Here is a 27,776-nt window from a genome sequence, read left to right on the forward strand (position 1 = left end):
TTCTCTGAATGAAGATACTCTCAATTAGGAAAATAAAAAAATTTGTTAAGTTTTCTGAGAAGTGTAGATGACAAAAACATAACCAGGAAAGAGCCATCAAGTTCAATACACTAACCAGAAAACCCCTGATGTAATAGAAGAGAGAAAAAAGAACACATCAATTCAACTAACAACAAAAACAAAAATAAAACAATACATTGGTAACTTCTCTCATAATAAACCTAAATGTAAATGACTTTAACTAAAAAAAAAAGTTACAGAATAGTGTACTCTATCAAGTTCCAACTATCTATTTTTTTTTTCAAGAAATAAACATTCCATCCTTCAAGGGAAATTCCTTATTAAGCAACTCAAAAAGATTAAACTGACTAGTTTGACTAGACCCCTTCCTGCCAGAGTAAGAAACAAAACCAGAAAGCCCCTCTCTTCAGAGTGAAGCTGAGCTGCAAAGAAGACTCTGAACGGAGCCCAGCTGCCCAGAAGAAGCAGAAACCAACCCAGCTGCCTGGACTAGGTTTAGATAAGAGTCATTTGTAAAGGACACTCTTCAACTTGTTGAGTTTCATGTGGGATGTGCAGGGTGTTCCAAGATTCTCAGGTTTATGAGCTGTCACCCATGTTGGGATGAACTTTGGTGATGCAGCTGTCTTTGAGTCATTCCTGCTATAGTAAATAATCTCTTACCCAAACTCTTACATGTAACCCCAGGAAACCCATGGTCCACCTAAATTGGACCCTGGTGGTACTCATACTTCAGACTTGCATGAGCTCCCTAGTGTGGTGTTTCTGCAGGAAAAGTTTTGTCATACAACAACATACTATTGCCATAGAGACTCCTAGGCTGAGAGTCAAATGATAGAATTCAATTCATGAAGTAAAGGAAAGCCAAAACCAAGTTAGTATAGCTATTCTGAGAGCCGACAACACAAACGTCAATCCAGGGTTAAACCAAATATGTAAAGGTCATATATTAATGAAATGAACAATTTTCACAAAGAAAATTATAATAATTATAAATAAATATACACCAAGTACTGTATAGCTCTCATTCTCATAAAACAAGCACTAATGGGAACTTTTAAATTATGGAAGTCCTAGTGCTGTGGTAATCGTTAACTTTAGTATCCTAACCCTATGTTTATAGTTTATCCAAATGGAAGATGGACAAAGAAACTTCAGAGTTAAGCTATACCATGGTCAAATAGCCTTAACAGCTATCTACAGAATATTCTATTCAGCAGATATACAATAAACTCTGGGTATCCCGCAGAACTTCTCCAAAACAGACGACATTCTATGCCATAAATTAATTCTTAGCAAACACAAAAAACTGAAATAATGTATCACCTCATATCATATAACAGTTGAATAGAAATCAATAGCAAGAGAAACTACTCTCTGTAGATAACATACAAATACTTGGGGGACTGAACAGTGCACATTCTATATGACTTTTTGAAAGAACCTGCAGGGTGATGTAAGGACTTATAGAAACTATTAGTGTCCCCCTCTGGTGTATGTGTGTGTGTGTGTGTGTGTGTGTGTGTGTGTGTGTGTGTGTGTGTATCTGTGTGTGTCTCTGTGTGTCTGCATGTGTGTGTGTGCATGTGTGTCTATATGTGTCTGTGTGTGTCTGCATGTGTGTGTGTGTGTGTGTCTTTGGTATATGTGCATGTATGTGTCCATCTCTTTGTGTGCTCATGTGCTTCATGAGAGTGAACATCAGTGTCTTCCTTGATCACTTTGCCCCCTTACTGTTTGAGATATGGGCTTTTACCTCATCAGTCAAGCTGAATTTTTGACCAAATCTTGGGAATAATTGGGTAATGGGATACCATTAACTATTTTAAGAATCCCCTTTGTTAAGAAAAATGTAAGCTAGACTAGAAAGCACCCAGAAGTGCACAAATTTTAACAGTATAGAAATTTGTGAGATGCCATGTCTAAAGATGGCCTTGGCTTTGTTAATATGTGAGAAATTCTGCTGCAGGTTTTCACTGCTATGACAAGATATTTCACTCATTTGATTCCCCTTGAAAATGACTTTCAGCAACTAACTTTGTAATTGTGGTCCAGCACGCTAGAAATTAGCCATGTGTTTCCCACTCTTTCATCTCCCCTCTGCATACAGACCTGTGAAAAGCATTATGAACCAAAAAACATATTAACCATAGCATTTAGTGGAATGGTCAAACATTGTGCCACTGTTTTACTTTTATTCTAAACTTTCCTCAGTTTACTCCCTAATTCCATTGCTGTCTTCATTTTAGTGATAAAGATCTCGGTTCTCCAAAGTTAGAGCCACCAAGGTTCTCATGCCACCCCAGGGTGAAAACACAGAAATCTGCATTTCTTCAGCATGAAAACCACCAAGCTCCTACCCACAGACTGTATATTACATCAGTTGTTCCAGAAGATGTCAGAAATTTACCGTCACATCCACAACCATCCGAACTGATCTGAAAGCCTTCGCCACAGCTGCACTCATAGCCTCCTAAGTAGTTGATGCAGAGCTGGGCACAGCAGGCTTCTCTGCTCTTGCATTCATCAAAGTCTGAAGGGCAGAGGACATTTGTGTTACTGCAGGAAAACAGAATTCAACCAAACCGTGGAAGCTCCCTCTGAGAAACTTCACTTCTAAATGAAAACCATTTGATTCTCCATTTCCCACTACTCTGATCACACAGTACAGACAGTGAAGAAATGATCACACAAAATAATGATGCCTACTCTGGGTTCATGTCTCTTGCAAGCTCTTTGCATGTCTGTTATTTATTTTAAAGGAATGTACACAATTTTCAAATGCATTTATAAGCGTAGGATAAGAGAGATCGCCACTTTTTTCCAGTTTCAAAAGCAATCTGACTGAATTAACAGAACCTGAAGAACAGAAAGACAGGATTGAGAGGGAAGAGTCAAAAAATTCCATTTAGCAACATTTGACAGCTGCAGAGAAAGAACAGTCCTAGACTCCATAATGGGCTTCTCCTTCAAGATCCGAGATCAAAGAGTGTTCCCAAGTCAATATCCGACTCATCCTCAGCTAGGGAGACGTGGGAACTCTATGCCTGTGAGAAGGAAAGAGGCACACTTACTTCACAGAGTGTGTATTTAATTCTGGAGTATTCCAGAGTGTTTTTTGTAAACCTGGCAATGGTACATGCTGTGGTATAGGTGAGGTCTGTGGGGTTTTGTTACAGCTGTGAAGTCATTTCCCGGGAATGTTCTGTCAGAAGAGCAGTTGCCTACACAGAACTGTTATTCTTGAATTCTACATTTATGCATGGTTGTTCTTAAGATCCAGGTGGCCTACAGAAAATCAAAAGGCTCCACCGACTGTCAAGCTGAAACTATTCAGTCAAAGGCAGTGTACTTGGCCCAGTTTTTGAAGGGTCATTCTAAGCAAAATAAAGAGTTGCAGCAGATACTGACTGTGTTTTTCTGCTCTGGGCAGCAGGGAATTTCATGGTAAAGGTGTTGGCTTTCTGCCCCGGCTCAATTCAAGCCTCTGTGTGTTGAGCAGTTCAGCTGGGTGGCTGTCACTTTCTAGCTTACAGAGTCCCATTGCTCCAGGACTACACAGGTACAAAGAGGTCAATGTCTCAATTAACCTTGGAAGAGTCAGTAGACCCAAGGAAATGAAGACAAGAGGAAGGAAGGAAAGGAAATACAGCCAGTCAGTCAAGGTGAGGGGTCAGCAGAAACTATCTAAATGAATGTCATCTGGGCACAATGCTTTCTTTCTCCTGCAAAATGTCCTGAGGAAATCTGCTCAGAAAATGACAGTTATTAGTTTTTGTCATATTAGGCCTTTCTCTGGCCTTTAGATTAAGCAAGGTGAACAGAGAAGTTAAAAAGCAAAAGATGAACCAGTTTTATTCCATGTAAAATATTAAAAATAATCTTTTAAAGATTTCAGATAGTTTTAAGTTACTTTTTGATGTAATAATAGGCCTTCTTACCAATAGGTCTCAACCAGCAAGGGATATAGGTTCCTCCCATAATACTGAAAATATGCCCGTTAATCTGATTGCTATTGCTTTGATTTATTTTAGATCATCTTGTCATTTCCATTGCTCTGGGAAGATTTCTTAGCTTTCTCCTGCACACTGACTTTAGTTCAAAACTCAGCAGAAACTTACTGGTTCTACAGTACAAATCATGTAGATGTGGTACACATACATGCCATGTGTGGGTATGCTATACATGCATGACATGTGTGGATGTGCGTGTACATGCATGCCATATGTGGACATATGTGTACATGTGTGTTACGTGTAGGTATGGTTTACATGTATACCATGTATGGGCATAGGTATGCATGTATGCCAGGTATGAGTATGATATACATGCATGCCATGTGTGGATATAGTCTACATGCATGCAATGTGTGGATATAAGTATAATATGTATGTCATATGTGGATATGGTTGTACATACATGTTATGTGTTTGGGAAGTGCACAGGCAAGTCATGGTGTTCAAGCTCATGTCATGGGAGAGTGCACATAAAACATGAGTATTCCTTAATGCCCTGCCTATTTTGTTTTATAAAAGGGTCTTTTATTGGCTAGATAAGGTGGACAGAAAGCCAGAAGTATTCTCTTGTCTCCACCTCTGAGTTCTGGGATTACAAGCCTGGCTTATTATGGGGGTTCTGGGGATCAAGATTCAGGGTTTCACACTCACAGAGCAAGGGATTAACTAATTACATCCTTACCTCAAGTCTTTTCTAGGAAACCCTCCCACTCCAACTTTCATACCACCCTGTTCCTTCCTTCCTTCCTTCCTTCCTTCCTTCCTTCCTTCCTGTCTGTCTGTCTGTCTGTCTGTCTGTCTGTCTGTCTGTCTGTCTTTCTTTCTTCTTCTTCTTCTTCTTCTTCTTCTTCTTCTTCTTCTTCTTCTTCTTCTTCTTCTTCTTCTTCTTCTTCTTCTTCTTCTTCTCTCTCTCTCTGTCTCTCTCTCTCTCTCTCTCTCTCTCTCTTTCTGTATCCCTGATGAGACTTGCTTGTTTCGTTCCTCTTGTGATCATACTTCATGGCTTTTGTAACTGTACAGAATGTAATGGAGCAGCAGTAAGGGGATAAACTGCTCATCAGGAAAATCTTGCCCTAGTCAAAGCTAAAAGACTCAAAGTATTGAGGTGAATCCTTCTTATCCATGCAGCTCTGAAAATCATTGGGCTAAAACCCCCAAACTCTGTACACAGCCACTGAGTAAAACTCCTAAACTAAAACTTACCCCCTAGAAACTAGCCATGCATTTAATTTGGAATTGCTTACTGTGCTCAGACAACTACCTTTTATATGGCTGTCACTTCAAGGACACTTTACACAGCTCTCGAGGTTTCAGGATGAGGTTTCTGCATGTGGACAAGGTTCACCATTGGTGTGTTAGCTGGATTGTCTTTGTCTGTGGTACATTTTCATCTTTACAAAAGACCTTATATTAACATATGATAGAACTCATGGTTGGTTCTACAGTGTAACTAGCAACAAGAAGGGCAACCTTCTCATGGTCTAAGTGGGTCATTGCTTTTGCCCTACTAAACATCTAGTCTTCAGAAGTAAGTATTTTTATCGTTGAAGTGAAAATGAAACAAAATGAATCATAAGCAGTGTAACATTACCTTATTGACTGCTGAAATCTCATAAATATGCAGTTTTCTGCAATCTGACCCTGGCAGATGCTATACTTTTTTTCTAGCTATAAATAAGAAAAGTTTCCTGAATTTTACTTTTAAAGATTAAAGATACACACGATACACATACACAATGTGTGTGTGTGTGTGTGTGTGTGTGTGTGTGTGGAGAGAGAGAGAGAGAGAGAGAGAGAGAGAGAGAGAGAGAGAGAGAGAGAAAGAGAGAGAGAGAGAGAGAGAGCGCCATGTGATGTTTGCTCATGTCCTTAATATTAGCACTGGGAAATTACAGGCAGACAGATACCTGAGTTCAATGCCAGCCCAATCTATATAGTATCAGGACAGCCAGGGATACACAGAGAAACTCTGTCCCCCTCACCCTTTCCCTAAAAAGCCAACTAACTAATGAAAAATGAATGAATGAATAAGTGTATGGTTACATTTTTTCTATTTAGTACTCATATGAAGAACAAAATGAGATGAAAAAAGGAAGAAAAGAAGGAAGGGAGGGAGGAAGGTTAAAGAGAGGAAGAGAAAAAAAACAAATTTCTTTTGAAATTTAAGTATTAATAAGACAGAAAATGTGGCATATTTTTCATTGCAAGAGACCCAAGGAAAGCAATTTGTTCTGATATGTTGAACACCATAGACTCATAGTTGTGTGGAAGACATTACTGGATCAAGAAACACATGCAATGACATTGTTTAAGTTTAATAATTTTCTGAGAGCAGAATACTACAGATTCCATGCAATTCATTCTCTTATAATACCCAAAGCACAAAACAAAATAATGAAACCCAGTGATTAAGTCACCTTTTTTAGTGCTTAAGACTATCTCCCATTGTGTTGGATGATGTACAGTGAAAAGGGAGGGTTTTCTGCATGTGTACTGTCACTTTAAAGAGAGGAAGCACATGGTATTTTTTAATAATGTCAGAAAATACAGCATTTCTGCGCTAGGATGGTGAAATATCTTTATTTAGGAGAGTGTTTCAGAAGCAGAACACATCCAGCAGTGCTCCTCCCATACTGCTTAGGAGAGAAACACTGAAAAGTCTCCATGTAGCATGTTTTAATGAGGGAAGGCTAAATTGGGACCGCTCTCCTCACTGTTGCAAATGATATAAATGATAGTAATTATGATGACTACATGGCCAAGAACATATATTGCTCTTGTAGTAGAACCAAGTTATTTTCATGGCACCTGTATAAGGCAGCTTATAATTATTCTTCTCAACTGAGTAGTCACCTGCACTCACATGGCCCCATGTTCATGTATAAACACAGAAATGCACATAATTAAACAAAAAGAATGGGTTTGAGATGGAACGTCCAAAGTGACTATCTTTAAACTTTTCTTTTATTAAGAGGTACCAGTGTCCAACTGAATATTCATCCAAATCATTACCAAACGGAAAAACAATGGACATGAGTTTCTTTTTGTTTAATGTAGGAAGACATGGGAGACACAGTTGTGCCTGCTGTTGGAATACAAATTGAATAGCCTGGGTAGACCTTAGTATATATTTTTTTCTGCTATAAAACAATAATTTGTACTTACATAGAGTTAATAGCCCCATATATCTCATTAAAAGTGCTTCAATATCCTTCATTTCTAGGTAAATATCCAACTATTTTTTTTGTCTTTGCTATGTATCAGTAGTCAGAAATACAGTTAAAAGCACCTCTCAGTCTGGGGGGTGGCATGGTTCATGATGTAGTTATGTATTTTAGCATGAAAGTGCTAAGTGAGTCCTGAGAAATTTTGCATAAGGATGGTGTTTGCCGAACATTACCTACGCATGTTTTCCCATCTGTATCGAGCTGATGTCCATGGTTACAGGAACAATGGGGTCCACCAATTGCAGGCTCACAGTGATGAGAACAACCGCCATTGTTCTTTTCACAGATATTGACAACCTCTAATTCAATTCCTTTCCAAAACAAGCAAAAGAATTATTAACAGGACAATAGAGAAAATGGAATATATGTTAACAATAGACAGGCTTTCTCTTTTGAGAGGATGACATTGAGGGAAATACACTAATACTTTGTGCACATAAAATTAAAATTCTGAGGTGTATCAAGTCATGAGCATTATATATGCCTATACTTTATCAAGTACTAAGTGATAAGAAGGAATGATAAGGAAGGTAAGAGTGCAATCGGTTGCCACTACATACTTTTAAAACTCACTTTTAGTGAATAAAAAGTGTATGTAAAGCTGATGAGTGTTCTTTTTAGTGCCCATGAGTTTATGAAAATACTGTTGAGAATAACTTGAGGTTAAAGACATTAAAACTGTATTCATCATAATGTGAATTGTATCCTGTGAGCTTTGATGTACATAAAATGCACTTATCATATGATTCTACTACTACTTAAAATAAACATGCTACCATCACTGGCATATGCTAGTATTCTGGGCATATTCGTGAGCATCAGATTCAGAATATGAATGTTTACTGGCCTGAGCACTTAGACATTGTAGCTTGACTTTCTGAATAAAGATACAAGAAGCAATCAAATACTTGAATCAGTGTTTGAGGAATGGAATTTCAATGCTGTACCTCTGTGTGTAGGCATTCAGTTCTCCTTGTACCCACATTGGCTTTTTTCCTCATGGTCTTAACACCTGAATCCTAAAGAAGAAGAAGAAGAAGAAGAAGAAGAAGAAGAAGAAGAAGAAGAAGAAGAAGAAGAAGAAGAAGAAGAAGAAGAAGAAGAAGAAGAAGAAGAAAAAGGAGAAGGAGAAGGAGAAGGAGAAGGAGAAGGAGAAGGAGAAGGAGGAGAAGGAGAAGGAGAAGGAGAAGGAGAAGGAGAAGGAGAAGGAGAAGGAGAAGGAGAAGGAGGAGAAGGAGAAGGAGAAGGAGAAGGAGAAGAAGAAGAATAAGAAGAAGAAGAAGAAGAAGAAGAAGAAGAAGAAGAAGAAGAAGAAGAAGAACAACAACAACAACAACAACAACAACAACAGCAGCAACAACAACAACAACTACTACTACAATAACAATAACAAGAACAACAATAACAAGAAGAAAGAGAAGAACAACAATAAGAAAAACAACAACAATAACAAGATGAAGTACAACAACAATATAGAAAAACAAGAAGAACAAGACAAAGAAGAACAAGAAGAAGAGGGGAAGGGGAAGGAGGAAGTGAAGTTGGAGAAGGAGGGGAAGGGGAGGGGTAGGAGGAGGAAAAAAGAAGAGGAGGAGGAGGAGCAGAAGGAGGAAGACAAATGTCCTTGACTTTGTGGCACCCTTCGTGAGCATGTTTCATCATTGTCACTGTGTAAAGAATCTAGTCCTCAAGACTGTGCTCCTTCGGCATAGCCTCTTGCTACAGCGCATAGCATCCTGTAGGCCCTCAGTGAACACTGCAGGTCCCTGTCACTGCTGACCCCACTGTGCCTTCTTCATTTGGCCATAGCAGCTTACGGCAAATATTCAAAAACATGTTCCCAAAGATTGATGAAATAAAGGACGATTATTCCAATCTATGTGTTATTAAAAGTAGAAACCGCTCTGTGCCGAAGACTGAGGAAAGTACAGTAAAGGACTGGAGAGTGCAGTGCTTTTTAAGCACACGCTAATACAGAGCACATGACACAGAGCTGAGCATTTCCTGTTTGCCACTTGTGCTGTGTAAACAGGTATTTAACCCAGGGTTGCTATTTTTTAATCCCTTAGGACACTCTGCACCAGTTTCAGAAAAACCTGAATTGATTGATGTGGAAGCATCCTCTAATAGTATGTCGAGCATTATTGGTGTCAAAAACCAGGTCTCCCAGGTGATTTCTACTCACTTTGATTGACTGCATTTAGGTGAAGTTCAAACATTTTCTTTTTGAATGTTGATATATATATATATATATATATATATATATATATATATAGATAGATAGATAGATATAGATATAGATATAGATATAGATATAGATATAGATATAGATAGATATATAGAGATATATATAGATATATAGATATGGATATAGATATATAAACAGACCTTGGGTATCAGAGCAAATTTTCAACATCAGACTTTTTGTGTTTTCATTTCTTCATGAGGTACCTTCATGAAGGTAATATGCACTGTTTGAACTAAACATTCCTAGTTTTTATTACTGGCTTCTATGCAAGAACATGTGTTGTATCTTCCACTCTGGTACTTGGTCTGTGTTTCAATTATAGTAGAGTTTGGAGCATTACAGGGTTTAGATATTTCAATTAGTAAAAAGAAGCCGCATCAACAATGAGGATTTCTTTGATGACTTTCATTTTTTACCTTTTCTGTATGAATTCATAATCATTTTTCCAGGGTCCAAAACTTCTCTCTAACTGAGCACATATATGATGTACATTCAGACAGTCAGGAAAACATTCATACAAGTAAACACATCTCAGAAAGGCCAACAACATCGGCAAAGCTCTAGTTCATTCTGGCAGCAGGTGTCAGAGACAAGAAGAAGCTGGCCTCTGTAGTTCTGAATGAGAGTTTCAACTCAGCACTGGCCTTACAAACCTCATTTTCTTCTGTACAAATAGCTTTGCATGTACCCATGACTGCCTGTCTCCTGTGGGTATAAGGAATCCTTGAGAAAAATGGTTTTTAGGTCATTGGAAACTATAAAAAGTTCTGCAATACTCCTCAATATTTAAGAGAAACACAAGCAACAGTCTTCCTGAAGATCACTGTGCACACTCTGCCCATTCTTGCTAAGTTCCTAAGGTACTGCAGTAATACAGCTCTGTGTCTGTCTTCAGGCAGGCGTTTAAGTCATATGTATATGATAAAATACTAATCTCATTAAAACACATAGGATTAAATGGGTCTAAGCTGACCTATAATGTCAGCACTTGAGAGGCAGAGCCAACAAGACTGTCCATGAATTCCAGACCAACTTGAGATACATGGCAAGTTTAAGGCTAGCTAGGGCTACAATTTCTCCAAAAAGCCAAGACAAGAAAAAGTAAATACATATTGTACTGGCTGGTTTTGTATTAACTTGACACAAGCTGGAGTTATCACAAAGAAAGGAGCCTCAGTTGAGGAAATGCTTCCATAAGATCCAGCTGTAAGGCATTTTCTCAACTAGTGATCAAGGGGGGTGGGCCCAGGTCATTGTGGGTGGTGCCATCCCTGGGCGGGTAGACCTAGATTTTATAAGAAAGCAGACTGAGCAAGCCAGGGAAAGTAAGCCAGCAAGTGACATCCCTCCATGGCCTCTGCATCAGCTCCTGCTTCCTGTCCTCTTTGAGTTCCAGTCCTGACTTCCTCTGATGATAAACAGCAATGTGGAAGTGTAAGCTGAATAAACCCTTTCCTCCCCAACTTGCTTCTTGGTCAATGATGCTTGTTCAGGAATAGAAACCCTGACTAAGACACATATATAATTCTAACCTTGGATTTACAATTGGGCACAAAAAATATAAGATGATGTTTTAAGTTCTTGATCTGGAAGACTAATAAAGACCTACTTTTCCACTATACAAAAATCACACAGGGGTCACAGATACAGCTCAGTGGTAAAGGAGCTTCAGCCAAGCCTGAACACCTGAGCCCATTGCCAGGACACACATGCAGAAGGAAAAACCAGACCCCTGAAAGTTGTACTTGATCTTCACACACACAGTTTGTGGCACACACACACACACACACACACACACACACACACACACGCCCGCGCGCACCACACAAGCCATGCACTCCCACACATAAAATAAAAATTTCAATTATACTTAAACATAATCTGTTTTTCTCATAGGTGACAAATATGTCATTAGCTTAATAGATACAAAACATAAAACATATGCATCTAATAGCATAATGTTAACTTGAGAAGTCATTTGATGACAATCTCAACTAATTATGAAATACATGGACCCTTCTGAATTCAAATCACAAGACAGTGATTATGAATTCACGAGACACTGTGAGGACTGAGTGGTTGTATTATAGAAAATTTCAAGATTTGCTCCAAAATAATCAAAAGCCCTTTCTAGGACAAAGGTGAAACACATGCTTTACAATACTGCATTTGCAGTTAAATATCACCCTCTTAAAAGATTTTATCTGCCTGTGGGTTTAGAGAAACCTCTGAACACCAATTTTTACTTAAAGGTTTGTATGTCTGTACTAAACACTGAGGTCTGGGGATGGCTAAAGAGAGAACATAGTTAAATATTCCCATCAGGAAAGTAAATGTAAAACAGCACTTCCTCCTAATACATCCCACTCTTGGGCAAATTGCTTTCCTGAGTAAATTCCAAAGAAAGCCTTTAACTCATAAACCACCATTAATAATGATCCCTTCTTTCATGGTAGTGGAGAATGTGCTAGTCAGATTGTAAGGTTCATTTGCACATTTTCAAATATGCTCATGCCTTAGAACTCTGGCTGTATTTGGAAAGCAAATATTAATAAGAAAAATTCCATCCACATTCTTCTCTTCCCAAAAAGGGATTCTGACAGTCATTCAAATGGACTCAACTCCAGAATCCTTTCTTAATTGGCAGTCAGTTCCCTCCCATTTTATTTACTTTGTTCTTTACAATGCAAACAACATGACAAAGAAACTATACTATATACACAAGGGGAGTGGATAGATGAACTTGAAGAACACATTGGCAAACCAAGAAACACGATTTCACAACGAGTAGGTGAAATCTGCTGACTTTTAATGAAGAAGCTCGGGAGGAATGCGAGTGTGTTCATTTGTCTATTATCCTAGCTGTGTTCTTTGTCTCACACCAATACAAACACACACCGTGTATGGAAACATCTGGTGAAGGTAGAGGGCTTGCTTATGCTGAGATGAAAGACCACTTAGGTCCCAGCACTAATTCTCAGTGACTTTTACTATAAAGGTTTGGCTTTAGTAGTGGGTATGAAAGAGAACACAGAGTATCTTTGACAAAGGACCCCATCCCAATTGCAGTCGCTGACAATCACGTAAGTGGGGTCACTGAGAATACAGTTAAGAGAAGTCATTAGAAGTAGAGAACATAAATTCGCTATTGAGACTGAGCAGAGATGAAGGGGGGAAACCTTACCGATGTAAAAATACAGAAGAAAGAACATTTCAGAAACAATAAAAGCAACTGTCTTAGTTTGGTTTCTAGTGCTATAATAAACAATCTGGGAAAGAACAGGTTATTTTGATGAATCGTATATATAATTATTGTGGTACTCTTTTATAATTCATGAGCAGGTGAAAGCTAAGACAGCAACACAAACAATGAAGGAAGCTGGAGGCAGGAACTAAAGCAGAAACTGTAGAGCACAGCTCATGGGCTTACTGTCCATAACGGACACAGCCTGCTTGTAAGTTCTATGGATTGGTCCTTCCACATCAATCATAATCAAGCAATGACCTAAAGCCCTGCCTACAGTCTAATCGGATAGTCACCTTTTCAACTGAAGTTTCTCCTCTTCAGGTGCCCTGGATTGTGTCAGGTTGATCAAAATCATCCAACATAGTATTGAAATGCTGAAAATCACCAAAAAACCTGATAAAACTGTAGAGGTTTTAATTTTATATGGAAACGTGGTAGGACAGAGGGGAAAGAGTCCATCAAGGGACAGAGATGGAAACCTGTTAGCATGGACTGATGAGAAAATATACCATGAAAGAAAGAAACTATTTTAGCTAATTTATTTTGGCTGTGAAAAGTTTTGTGAGTATACTGGTGAATACTTTCAAGATAGGAAATGCTGGTAATGATAATTTAGAGGACAGTAGTAATGTTGGTTCAGATGAGAGGGGGAGTATTATGAGAGCCAATCTCTTGGATGCTATCTGTTAAGAGATAGCAATCTCCAAAGACAGCAAAAGAAATGTCTTTGGCAGCAATAGGATCAACTCCTTTGTACTACTCGGGGTTGACATTTTCCCGTGTAATTCTATTAGACACTTAGGGAAACTTGTTACCCTTCATGGTAGTTTGTATCTGGTTTTTGATGCTGTAAAATCAAAACAGATAAAAAGAAAAGTTTGAAGAATGAATAAGTAAATTTGTAAGAGAGTTAAACATGCTGATGTTTGGAAGATTAGAGGGGTAGAAATAGAGCGGATGAAGATACCCATGGGTGGGTACCAGGCAGCTCTGAGATTAGGAAAATGGACGGTGTGCTTACAGAAAATGGGACTGAGTAGGTAGTATCTCCAACAGCAGCTATAGCTGATAACTGTGTAGCCTAGATAAGTACATTTCTAACAATGGATACATTATACCATGTAATGGAACTGAGATAGGGAATATGGTACTCCTGGGAGACATGGTTAATAATATAGCTTGGCAAGGAAGCTATAGGGATGAGTTCAGTGATGAGCATGTGAAACAGCAGGAACCACTTGAACAGGTGTGACAAATGTCAAGGACAAAGGAAGTCACTGTGAAAAAAGTGGAGTATCCCGTGTGTGCGGCTTGCACTGAGCATCTTAGCCATGTCTTCATGAGATTCCAATCAGAAGGCCTGAGATTCAATCTTCACTGACTATCCTGTGAGCCACAATGCAAACTAGTTTTTATCTGGCTGCTTCTTCAACAGTAGAGCAAAGCAGGTTACACTTCTTCATCCCCATTGTCACTCTGTCCCACTAGGCCACAGGCTTAGGAACTTCTGCTTAGCCCACAGTTTTCAGCTTCATTCTTTCAATTATTGCTCTTGCTTTATACTTGTAAAGCATCACTGACTCCCAAGACTGCCATGGTTGCTACTTACTGTAACAATGTTTTCCATCAGCTCCCAGCTGAAAGCCAGGGTGGCAGCTACATGTGAAGGACCCCTTTGAGTTCACACAGCGATGGGCACAGGGATTGAGGTCTTCAGCACACTCATTTATATCTGCAGGGAGGGACACACAGTAGGCTTAGAAACTCCCATTCTGTTTGTAAACTATAAAAATGAAGAAACTACTCACTTCCACTTAGCCTCTAATTTTCAACATGCTACTAAATACCCAAGACTCCATACACTCGGCGAGGCAGGGATACTTGTGAGTTAGTCAGCTCTATGACTGTGCATCCTGTGTTGGTCAGATGCTCATTAGTATCACTCTATATCTATTTGAACCAACTGTTATTCATTTTATAAAAAGATTGAACACAACTATAAATAATAGTTCTAATCTATTTCTCAACAGTGCAACTGGAAGGCATTATAATTTGATTGTATGAATATGTCATAATCTTGAACAGATATTCCAATTCTGTGGTACTTTTGTTTACTTTTGAGATCATATGTTAATTATGACATTTCATCCTCTTCCTTCAAACCCTCCCATATATTCCTCTTCAAATTCATGGTCTGCTTCTTCATCAATTGTTATTGCAAAAAATGTATGTATAAGAATCCTATATTTACATACACTCACACAAACACACACACACACACACACACACACACACACACACACACACACACACATTCCCAAATATAACCTACTGTGACTTCCTGTTTTAAAGGAGAAGGTGAAGGGATGGGAAAGCCAGATATGGAGCCTTTTTCATAGCAATACACACATGGACCTTATGCATTTTTATACCGTTACAACTGGTACAAGACATGCCACATGATGCTGGTGTCCTGTCTCTCTGCTGAATGCTATGGTCTCTTTAACTCAATGCAATTTCACTTTCATGTGAAGAGGTCACCCATTCACCCTGTCACCCCTCCTGACTAGTACATTTTCTTTGTGCACACTTGCATGCGGGTCCCCTTTCCCCTGTATTGTTAGAATGCTCAAATATGCAGCAGTGTTGGGGAGCGATTTATAAGATTGATGTATTGGCCGTTGAGATAGGAGTTTGAAAATGAAAGTTATATAGCTTTCTATGTTTCTTGACTCTCATTTTTTTTTTTAAAAACGAATACTTCTGATCCTCTACCCTCCCTCGTTCCAGTTGCTAAGAGAGATGTGTGCCACATTGTATCTTGTTAGGCCATGTTCAGTTGATATCCTTGGGGGGCCGGTACTTGTGGAAGGGAAACTGAAAAGAGCAGATCTGGGAGGCAGGGAAGGGGTGAGGACTGCGCAGAGTGGATGGGGAGCAACCTGTGGTTGGGATGTATTAAAAACAAACGAACAAGAAGTGAAAACCAGGTACTGGGGAGATTGCTCATCATATCGAAGAATACTGTTTGATCTTCTAGAGGACCCAGGTTCAATTCTAAAAACCCAGTGACAGCTGGCCTTTTCTGTGACTCCAGTTCCCCAGGGGATATGATGCCCTTTTCTGGCCTCTGCACCGTGGCATGCAGACATAAGTCTAGGCAAAATACCCCCACATCTATACAATAATAAAACAACAATTAGAGAAATGGAAATCAGAATGGTATGTTTAAAATCCACAAATCCTTTTTATTTCTTTTTTTTTTTTTATTTTGTGTGCATGTGTGCCTATGTGTATGCAGAGAGGGTGTCAAGGTATACAAGTGTAGGCAGAGGACAACTTACAGCAGCTGCTTCTTTTCCTCTACCTTATGGGGCCTTGAACTCAGGTCTTGAGGCTTAGCATCAATTACCTGTCCTAGATAAGCCATTTCATCAGCCTCCATTATCCCTTCAAAACTTTTATACTGATTTTTTTGGGAGAGGTTGGTTACAATTCAATTTCTTAAAATGTTTATCAGTCCTGTAAGTCAAGGAACATTTTGTTGTTTTCATCATGAACACAAATGTACTGTTTCTCATTTTATGAAGATGTCATGATACAAATGAAGGATTCTGGGGTCTTTCAGAAGTTATTAGGATGAAGTCTTTCCCACAGGGATTCCTTCATCCTCCATTGGCCCCAGTCTTGCAGCAATTTAGCCTTTTCATCTTTGAACTGAAGTGTATAGGCTTTGCTATTTCTGGAAACAGAAATGTGTAACCTTGTGTTTACAGGGTTTCTTTCTCTTCTCATTTTAATTATTCCTAACTTCTGAGAGCCTAATTTGCACATACTTGCTTTTCAAAGGTTACCCCACCTCTGTAGTCTATAATCAAAAACTCCCTGTGTGGTTATAGAAGCTTTTAAATATTAATTCTGGGTTTCATTTTTTTTTTAAAAAAGAAAACCCAGAAAACAAAAGGCATTATTTCTGAAAGTACTCTAGGTCATTTTTTTTTTTAACAACACATAAGAATTTCACTGAGATTTGTTTTTTATCCTTATAAAATACTTTTCAGAATGACCAAGTCAAAAATCAAAGTACTACTTTTTAGCATAAATAAAAATACATTTTCTCCTACCTGCTCCAACTGTTCGATCTATGACAGGATTTCAAACAATTACCTAATTAAGACATCAGCTTTTGCTTCCTACCTTCACAGGCCTTTTTGTCTTCAGACAGCTGGTACCCAGCGTGGCAGGCACACCTGGCTATGCCTTTCTCACTTTGACATAGGTGAGCACATCCATTCGCACCTGCACAGGGGTCTATCTCTGCAAAGCAATAAGACAGTGATAGTTTGCAATTCATTCAGTTTAGGAAGTCATGCAGAGTGGGAGCCCGGACAAAGAAACGCTACTAAGATATTGAAGTCATTCATTTCCCATTTAAAGATGGCCAAGGATTTCAGAAGAGTTTTTCCCGCATTCCTACAGAACTCATTCAACAAATCCATTTCTTTTGTTGATCTGACCCCTGAATTTGAGCAACATAAATACAGAGATCAAGGTCACAAAGGATTTAGCTTAATATCCCTGTCTCTAAGATCATATCTCCTGCCCTTCAATACAGAAGGGAACCAGCAAATGCTGGAAGGCTTTGGAAGGCTTCAGTCTGTTTCTGTTTCTCTATTCACTGTTTTATGTTGTTAGATGGCAGGAGCATCCTTAGATCAACACTTTCTTTCTCTAGATTCCTTTTGACATTTGGTCACCAGTCAGGAAAAGGCAGTTGGAGAGACAAAGGAGGATCCCAGGTCCAGCTGGTAGGAATGAGAATTTATTCTCCCTTTTGAGAACAGGGTATTTGTATGTAACCTGGGCTGGCCTTGAACTCAACTTGATTCTCGCATCCTCAATTCTGGCTTCAGAAAGCCAGGGTTATAGCCCTGTATGACCAAGTTCTCTAATAATTGACTTTCAAATGTCTAAACATCCTTGATTGTCTAAGAACAATTATTGGTTCTAGATTGTAATTATTTTATAAAGAGTTCAGTGAGGTTTTCTTCTATTTGTTAAAGACTTTGAGATTTGAGAAATGTTCATTTATTTTGTAGTTTTCGTTTCCGGTGATACCTTTTCTTAGCTTTGGGACCGAGTAATGCTAGCCTTACAAAATGTTTTCAGTGGTGCTGTGTATGCATATATTATGTCAACTACAGCTTTGTTCTGAGTTCTTTAAGAGTTTGGTGGAATTTGCCTCTGGGATTTCTGTTTCAGAAAACTGTGAACATTGACTCAATTCCTTCATTCGACACAGGGTTGTTCAGACTACCTGCTTCAACTATGAGATTGCCAGGTTGGCGTTTTAAAGAATTCATCCATTTTTATATAGGTTGTGCAAAGAAATCATGGAAATCATGGGAGAGTTGAGATAGTCCTCTGATTGCAATTTATAAGACAAAGTCACAGAAAGAACTTGGGGTATCTTTTGATGGCAGATTGTCTCTTTAGTTTATAAATAAAACATTCAGAGTTTATTTTCTATTAAAAACTGGGTTTATAAGTGTCAAGAATTGGTCCCTAGAACTATAAGATGACAAAGTTGATTGAGACACTGAGACAAAGACATTAAGAATTATGGAGACTACACTATGATGTTGCATTAACTGACTGACATTTATAACTCCTTCAGCAGCACTCACATCTTAAATGCCCACAAGGCCCTGAAAATGACAGACCATGAACACAGTCAAAACAAAACATCAGTGGATTTAAAATGACTACCATGGAGGTTTTCTATTTGTCTATCTGCCCACCAGCACCAGTCACATGAGTTTTAGGCATCCAAACTCAGGTCCTCATTTCTAATCAGTAGGCTACTCTCTCACTGTGCCATTTCCAGTCCAAGTCAAATATTTTTAAATAATTCAAAACATTATTGAAATGAGCAGGAGAAAATTGAAGCAGTGTTTAAAGAATCAGAGAGCTTTAAGTATTTATAGCAAAAGTCAATGCTAAAATTTAGAAATTTCAAAATGGAAAGAAGGTAAATCCCAAATTAATGGAAAAAGAACTCTGATAATGAAACCAAAAAACACCAAAAACGAACAATGAAGTATCTTTTTTTTTCAAAATGAGGGTGACATTGTCTCTTCTCTAGCTACGGTGGTTGAAATTAAACCAAGATCACAAATAATAGAATATGACAACTCATACATATATACTTAGCAAGTCTGCATGTGAAAACCTCCCAACAAAAACTATGTAATAAAATATACCAGAACTGATTCAAGAAACCATCGGAGGCTTTCAAACAACTTCCATAATTGTTACCACATTCATTTTTTCCTCAATTGTTAGAATATAATCTTTTTTAGTAAATAATATCAAACATTAAAAACTATCTCAATGCAAAAAAGAAAAGATGAGGTGCAATGCTTCTCACCTTTTCAGGGTCTAGATGATATGCAGATAATAGTATAAACATGATGTCACAGAACATTAATTCAAGTTAGCATGAACACAGAAAATCTCCATTACATATTTACTGATATTTACAAGTTTCTCAAGATGACAATGCTCCTAGAATTTTCCTAGATTTAGTGGAAACAAAGATTTGTGTAGAGAGTTAAAGCACTTGCTGCCAAGCCTGACCTGAGTTTCATCCTAAGCCCTATGTCCTGGAATGAGAGAAGCAACTCTGGTAAGCTTTCCTCTGACCTTCATACACACACATAGTAAAGATGTAATATAGATTTATTGTTTCTATGGTAATTTGAATTATTGTGGTGATGGTGTGTGTGGTGTGATGAACTTTATGTTCACCAGATATATAGTTTTTCCAATATTAGTTGGAAAAATTATATAACTAATATTTTGTGCATACACACATGTGTGTGTTTGTGTGTGTGTGTGTGTGTGTGTGTGTGTGTGTATGAAAGTTTGTATGTCTGTATGTATATTTTCAGCTCTGTTCCTTTAGAGAATCCTCACTATTCAGGTTAGGAATAGAGAGCTTTTCTGAAAACTATTATAAGATTATAAGAGAGGCTTCAAAGGGGATAGAAATACTCAGATATTTATTATGGTGATAACTATAGTGTTTAATCTTTCAAGTTTGAAAGTTTAAATTTCTGTATTTTATTTAACACCATAGTACCACTAAAAAGTTGAACTTTTAAAAATACAATAGGAAAAATAAGAACTATTGTGGTAAGTGTGTATGGTCCACAGTCAAGATGTATTTTTCATGAGCCAATGAGTATTGGGGCCCTCTTCAGAGCAAGTACCGTGTCTTATTGATTCTTCTATTCAAATATATTTGCTTAGTAAACAAATCTGAATGTTTTATAGGGCAGTGCAAAGGACCCTCTCTTTATTTCTCTTGTAGAGGAAGCAGTGGCTGTATCAGCCTCTCTTATTTTCTGGTCTCCTTGCCTGCACACTCATTGTTCTCGCAGTGGGACTAATACACATTTATTTTTTCAAGACTGAATCCTAGTTACCGTCTCCTCCACAGAACCTTTCTCATTGCTGTTAGTGGCCACTTCCATTCTTGATAGCTTCTGCTTTTCTCAAATGGGGTCCTTTACAATACCAATGAGGGTTATTTGTAAATGTTACATGATAAAAGCTTCCAACATTAAATAAGCTTCTGACTAACAGAAAAAAACCATTTGTTGGATAACTCAAGAGATTTTTTTTTTTATGTGAAATTCACTTAATGTGCAGAATGGTAGGGTATTTAAGTATCCCATGCATTTTTACCCTGACACATTTATTGGAAATACATTCAGTAAGTCAATCTTTTACAAATTTTGCCAATTTATGATGAATATATGAGCGTGTGGTGGTTTGAATGAGAATGGTCCTTATAACCTCATATGTCTAAATACTTGGTCCAATGTTGGTGGAACTATTTCAGAAAGATTAGGCATTGTGACGTTGTTTGTGGATGTTTATTATTTGTTGTGGGCTTTGGGGTTTCTCTTCCCATTTTGTGTATAGATCAAGATATAAACTCTTGGCTGTTCCTGCCACCATGCCTTTGCTCCATCATCATAGAGTCTAATGCTCTGATTAATTAAACACTTGTTTTTCTAAGTTGTCCCATTTGTGGTGTTTTGTCACCATAATAGAAGATTAACTAAGACAGAAGTTTGTACCAAGAAGTTGGTTATTGCTGTGACATGTCTCACCATCTTGCTGTTTGTAACAATTTAGAACAATTTAGGTGTCAGGATTAGAAAAGTGGTTGAATGCTGAAGCATGGCTTCCACTTCCTGTTTTCCTTGTCTGGCAATGTGGCTATGATGCACCTCTTTTCTAGACTAAAGTGTGGCTCCTGTCCCTCCATGGAACCCTGCTCCTTATTCTCAGTGACCATCCTAGCAGGGGCTTAGAATGACAGTAGTATTTAAAGTTATATGGACTATGAAAGTACAGTTCAAAAGGGTTCAGAGGGGATTAATATTAGCAACTGGGTTAAAGACCATTCTTGTGTGGCTGCTTTCTGCCTTTGTCTAAAGAATTATCTGAGGCTAAATTGAAAAGTAATGAACTTTATTACATATCCATATTACCTCTCAAATGCCTGTCAATTTTAGTTGTCTCCATATTCCTTCTTACAACCCCCTTTCCACTTCCCACTTGATTCTCCTATTACAGTCCAAACCCATAATTATCTATTCTATTCCTTTTCCCTGAATAGATCTATATATTCCCTATAGTCCTTTATTCTATACCTACCCTCTACGGTTCTACAGATTGTAGCCTGGCTATCATTCACTTCACAGCTAATAACCACATATAAGTAAACACATACCATATCTGTCTTTATGGGTCTGGATACTTCACTCTGTGTGATTTTTCTAGTTCCACCCATTTACCTGTGAATTCTATTTTGTACTTTCTTATTTTTAAGATGAATAATATACATTGGGTAAATGTGCTCCATTTTCTTTATCGGTTTTTATCTTGAGGGAATTGTGTTCTATTGGAGACACAAATATGTTGGAAATGCCAGTCACAGGATACCTGTTAAGGGGAGCTATACATAGAAAGTGAAAACTTTATCAGGCAGCAATTCTGTCATTATATATGCTACTTGACATCATATATTGAGTTACAAGATTTGAAATTTGCCTTGTGTGATAGCTATTCCTGGTTGTCAACTTGACTATATCTGGAATACCTACAATCACAGAATGTACCTGTGACACAGGTCTTGAGGCTGGAAGACACAAGCTTTTGATCTACATCCTGAGGCTGGAAGACACACACCTTTAATCCAGATCTTGAGGCACACCTTTTATCTGGGCCATACCTTCCGCTAGAAGCCTACTTAATAGCAACAGAAAAAGGATGGCGTTTTCTTTGCCTGCTTCCACTTACATCAAACACATGTATTGGATCCTAGTTTAGAATCCCAGTGTCACAGGTGAGACACCTAGTGTCATAGGACTGAGGAACTGCTAGATTCTTGGACTTCCCATTCACAGCTGGCCATTGTTGGATTAGTTGGATGGCAGACTGTAAGTCATTCCAATATATATATTGGATATTTATATATTTATGTGGATATATATGTATATAATATGTGTGTGTATGTATAGATAGAAAAACAAACAGATATATGGATATTTATTCAATAATTTCTGTGACTCTAAAAAGTGCCGACTAATAAAACCCTGCTAGATTTAGGTTTTACTTTGGCACAGCATGTCCTTACTATGCTACAATTCTTCCCGTTTAGAAAGATAATGTATATTTTGTGCCATTGTATGTTGGAAGTGTGTGATTTGCTTTTGATTTTAATAAGGTAATAGTTAAAGGACTATCGTGAATCTCAGATGAGAATTGTAGATTTTAAAAGTATTCAGGCTCTAAAAGACTATGAGGATTTCTGAAATTGGACTAAATACATTTTGCATAATGATATAACTGCAAGCCCATGAGGGCCAGGAAGTAGAAATGGTGCCTTGAATAAGAATGGCCCTCATAGGTTCATGTGTCTGAATACAACTGGAGAAACTGTCTGGGAAGGATTAGTCTGTGTGGGTAGGAAGAGTTTCACTCAAGGTAGGCTTTGAGGTTTCAAACGGGACACCATTTCCACTGTGTTCTCCCTCCCTCCCTCCCCCACTCCCCCTCTGTTTCTTGAGGTTTATATTTACAGATCATGATGTAAACTCTCAGGCTTTCTGGCTGCTTTGTGTTTGCTCTGGTACCATGGATGGTAACCCTCATGAAAACAAAGCTAATTAAATGTTTTCTATGTTTCCTTGGCCATGATGTCTTCTCACAGTCACAGAAAGGGAACTGAGACAGAATGGGGTATCTGTGTAAATGTGCATACAGTGCCCATGGAGGCAGAAACAGTAACTGGATCTTTTAGGACTGGTGTTACATGTATGACACCATTTTTGTGATGGAAACTAAACCTTTAATCTCTCAGCCATTTCTAGTCTTGGCATCTGAAATTTTTATGGATCAAATATAACTAAAGGTACTTGAAACTACTATATTTTATTCTATCCTATCCTATCCTAACTTTATGGATCAATAGCAAGGTAGATTCTTTGATTTTAAATAGAGTACATCTAGTTAAAAGCAAGTTTTTGGTTTACAACAACCCAATATATTCTTTTTTTAAACTTTATTTTAAGAAACAAAGATAGAAGAAAAAAATTTTAAACATTTTTTGCATAAATGTATACAAATATGTTTTTGTCAGTGATTGGCTTTTTTTTCTTTTTTCTTTTTTTTTAAGGTTTGATACTCTGCATTAAGGTCTTACCAGTTACAATGAGCAAAAATTACATGTAAAAAAGGATGTAACCCGGAATTAATCTACGTTTTCTTGGTGTGTAAAGATTGAGCATAATGTTTTTTTGTTTGTTTGTTTGTTTAGTTTTGTTTTCTTTTTTTCTTGAGCTTCACGCAGTCTGTGAGTTGTTTCTGGGGCAGTGCAAGCCTCTGGGGTTAGCATCCCACTATCAGTGACTGCATATTATGTCTGTTCTTTTGTGACTGGGTTATCTCACTCAGGATGATATTCTCTAGATGCAACCATTTTCTGAAGAATTTGGTTAAGTCATTGTTTCTTACACAATTGTGTAAATGCACCACAATTTTTGTATCCATTCATCTACTGAAGGACACCTGGGTTCTTCCAGCTTCTGGCTATTATAAATAGAGCTGCTATGAACATTGTGGTGCATGTATCTTTGTTGTATGTTATAGTGTCTCTGGGGTATATGCCCAGAAGTGGAATAGCTGCATCTTCAGGTAGTACTATGTCCAATTTTCTGAGGAATAGCCAGACTGATTTCCAGAGTGGTTTATCAGTTTACAACCCCACCAACAGTGGAGAAGTATTCCTTTTTCTCCAAAACCTCGCCAGCATCTGCTGTCATCTGAGTTTTGGATCTTGGTCAATCTGACTGGTGTGAGGTGGAATCTCAGGGTTGTTTTGATTTGCATTTCTCTGATGGCTAAGGATGTCAAGCACTTCCTTAGATGTTTCTCAGCCATTCCATATTTCTCAATTGAGAAAGTTTTGTTTAGCTCTGTACCCCATTTTTTAATAGGGTTGTTTGATTCTCTGGTGTCTAGCTTTTTGAGTTCTTTGTATACCTTGGATATTAGGCCTCTATCTGATGTGGAGTTGGTAAAGATCTTTTCCTATTCTGTTGGCTGCCCTTTTGTTTTCTTGACAATGTCCTTAGCCTTACAGAAACTTTGCAATCTCATTAAATCCTATTTGTTAATCTTTGACCTTAGAGCTTGAGCCATTGGTGTTTTGTTCAGAAAATTTTCTCCTGTGCCTATGTGTTCTAAGGTTTTCCCTACTTTCTCTTCTAATAGTTTCAGAGTATCTGGTTAAATGTGGAGATCTTTGATCCACTTGCACTTGAGCTTTGTACAAGGAGATAAGAAAGGGTCTATTTTCATTCTTCTGCATGCTGAGTGCCAGTTGGACCAACACTATTTGTTAAATAGGCTGTCCTTTTTCCATTGAATGTTTACAGCTCCTTTGTCAAAAATCAGGTGGCCATATATGTGATGGTTCATTTTTGGATCTTCTATTCTATTCCATTGATCCACATGCCTATTTCTGTACCAATACCATGCAGTTTTCAGCACAATTGCCTTGTAATATAGCTTGAGGTCAGGGATAGTGATTCCCGCAGATGTTTTCTTGTTGTTTAGTATGGATTTCGCTATTCTAGATCTTTTGTTATTCCAGATGAAATTGCGCACTGATCTTTCCAACTCAATGAAGAACTGGGTTGGAATTTACACAACAACTTAATATATTCTTATATCTCAAATCCCTATAAAAGCTATAACAAACTAGTTTTATTAAACAAAAACGAAGCTCTAAAGTTTTTGGCTGCAGGTACTAGTTAATCTGTTGCTATTTTTTTTTTTTTTATAAAACAGTCAAATATTGCATTGAGTTCTGCTCAACAACACAGTGATTGAGGAATGGCAAGAGAAGATGCCAGAAAAACTAAAGAATCAACCTAGTTCTCTTAATAAAATCTCTCTTTGTCTCTCTCCCTCTCTCCCCCCTCTCTCTATCTCTCTCTCTCTTCATCTTTTCTTCCCTCCCCTTTTTCCTCTCTTCTCCTTCCATTTCTTTTCCCCTGTCCCTCCTTTCTCTGTCTCTCTACATCTAACTTTTTTCTGAGAACAGGAATATCTCTCATCCTACCTACAGCAATATTTCCAATGATTTCACTAAATCTGAATGGTTTATATTTCTTAAATGCTTTATTCCTTCACATTCCCACCACACCAATGACCAAGATCTAGAATGTAATCCTTTGAAGATATACCGAAAAGCCATCTAATCTAAAGCAGGGTTCAATAAAGGAAAGGAATACTACAAATGTTACAAAGCAGTGTACCTTAGGCTGTTTATTTAGGGAATTTGGTTTTCATTGATTAGGAGACCCAGAGACTTCTAAAGAGACAGGTAGTAGGAAGTTTTAGGTAAAGTTCCAGTTTCTTTTATTTTTCTTTAATAGTTATTTCATTCTATATTAAAAATATATGTGACTTATAAATAAAGCAGCTTCTTCAAAGTCGTAATCTTGAAGTAACTGTTGTTTCTCATTCATTGACTTTGTATTTATAAATATCTTGGGTTTTCTCTCAGGCTTATGTACAGTTAGCACTTTGAATATTCAGAAGGAATAAGTTCTCTATGTTCCCTTCTGACATTACCTCCGAATGTAAATGAAAGGTAAATTGAATAACTGCATTACCAAGAATTCACAAAAGAAAAAAAAACAAAAAAAAAAAAACATTAGTTTAACTATCATTTAACATAGTAAGTCATAGTATCTTATTCTTAACAGCGGAATACTTGGTTAGAGTATTTCATTTTAGAGTATTATATTATCTGTTACAATTTTAGATGTTTAAATGAAAAAAAATAATTCCATATATTCCCAGTGCAAATTAAAGATTATAGTGAAAATTTTCACAACTTCAAGGTGCAAACTATTAGACTGTAAGACACCAGAAAGCCAGAAAAATAGTACAAAAGGATTTTCTCTGTCTTGTCTCATGGAAATGCCAGTCTGATGAACTATCCATATGTGAAAATATCCTCAAATGAGATATGACATCCAGCTGAGAGGTTGTAGCCGTGGGGCAGAAATAAAAAGAGATACATTGAAGGGGGGAGGGAAGACAGTTTTGTATTTCCTGTGTTCCTGTTCCAACCAGCATCAACAGCATGATGTGCAGGGAGATGTTTATATGGGGAAAGGAGAGTGCACTGAGCCCACAAATCTACAACAGACACTCTCTCCAGGGTTTCCCTGTAAAACCAGGCACCAAGTCATCTCTCCTCCCCCCCATGTTCCAAACTGCCAGGTACATATAAAAATTTCAGATTGGTCCCAAGGCTGACCTAGGTACTAAGACTTTGACATTTTGTTTGTCTCCCAACGACCCAAATTTCACTGACCCAATCTAACTAGTTCTAGACCAACATCACAAACTTGGATATCAGACCTATTCCTAAATTCTCAAGATGTAATAAACTTGAGATTCAGGCATCTCATAAAGCATAGCCCAGGCTTATTAGCCCTGTAGCCTTGGCTGATCTCAATCCAGATTAGTCTCAGATACTAGGCCTTACTTATACTTAGGATCCAAGACACACTTTAGACTAAGTGCTAGGTTGCTTCTTGCTAATATAAGCTTCCAGATCTGCTCACATTGGGTGGGACACCAAGCTAGGTTCACTGCACTGTCTTTAGGTACAACCATGTAGTACCATCACCAGCCCTACTTAAATGTCAAAATAGACCCAGTTGGTGAACCCAAACCCTAGGACCACTTGGTGTACTCAGTCATGTACCAAGCCTGACTTAAACATCAGGCCAGACTGCTTGAAGATCCTAACAGTTGTGTTAACAGAACCCCAAGATGGTTTTTCTTGGTCTATAAACTGAGCAGTAAAAAAGTTTTCTTGTCAAATGTGACTGATGACAAGTGGAAGAGGGTCTCGCTTCTTTGACCACACAGACATCAAATCATCGACATGGGTTCATGAAATATGATGCCACCAGAAATTATACAATGATATCTACAACTGATCCTAAAGAAATGGAGATCTATGATCTGTCTGACAAAAAAAAAAAATCAAAATAGGCATCTTTTTAAAAGTTGGCCATTACAAGAGAAAGACAACTACATGAAATTGAAAAGTAACATGTGTAAAATACAGGTCTGTTAGAGATATCAACCACAAGAAAGAACCAGAGATTCTGAAATTAAATAACACAATTAGTGCACTAAGGAAAGAAATAAAATATTAAGAACTACAATTGTGTACTAAATTAAGCAGAAGAAAGAATTATCAAGTAAAAGAAGAAAGTGTTAAACTGAGACACCAGCAGTAGCATAAAGAGGAAGGGAGGGCAAAAATAAAGTGCAAGCCACTGAAATAAGGTTGGGGTTGTCTGATTAGAATAATTATGTTTTATACAATTCTTGCAGCAACTATG

General features: G+C 37.8%; 1 protein-coding gene across 1 annotated transcript in view; it reads right to left on the reverse strand.

The window, feature by feature from the left end:
- LOC308430434 (EGF-like and EMI domain-containing protein 1) overlaps positions 1-27,776 on the reverse strand; it is a gene marked incomplete at both ends in the record, with an annotated part of 682,839 nt that overhangs the window by 185,689 nt on the left and 469,374 nt on the right. Inside the window, 4 exon segments of the mRNA XM_080929594.1 lie at positions 2,432-2,554; positions 7,438-7,575; positions 14,369-14,491; positions 16,957-17,076. Of these exon segments, the coding sequence (XP_080785720.1) occupies positions 2,432-2,554; positions 7,438-7,575; positions 14,369-14,491; positions 16,957-17,076 (504 nt within the window).

Source organism: Micromys minutus (genome assembly GCF_963924665.1).
Source record: "Micromys minutus genome assembly, chromosome: 15".
Lineage (NCBI taxonomy): Eukaryota > Metazoa > Chordata > Mammalia > Rodentia > Muridae > Micromys > Micromys minutus.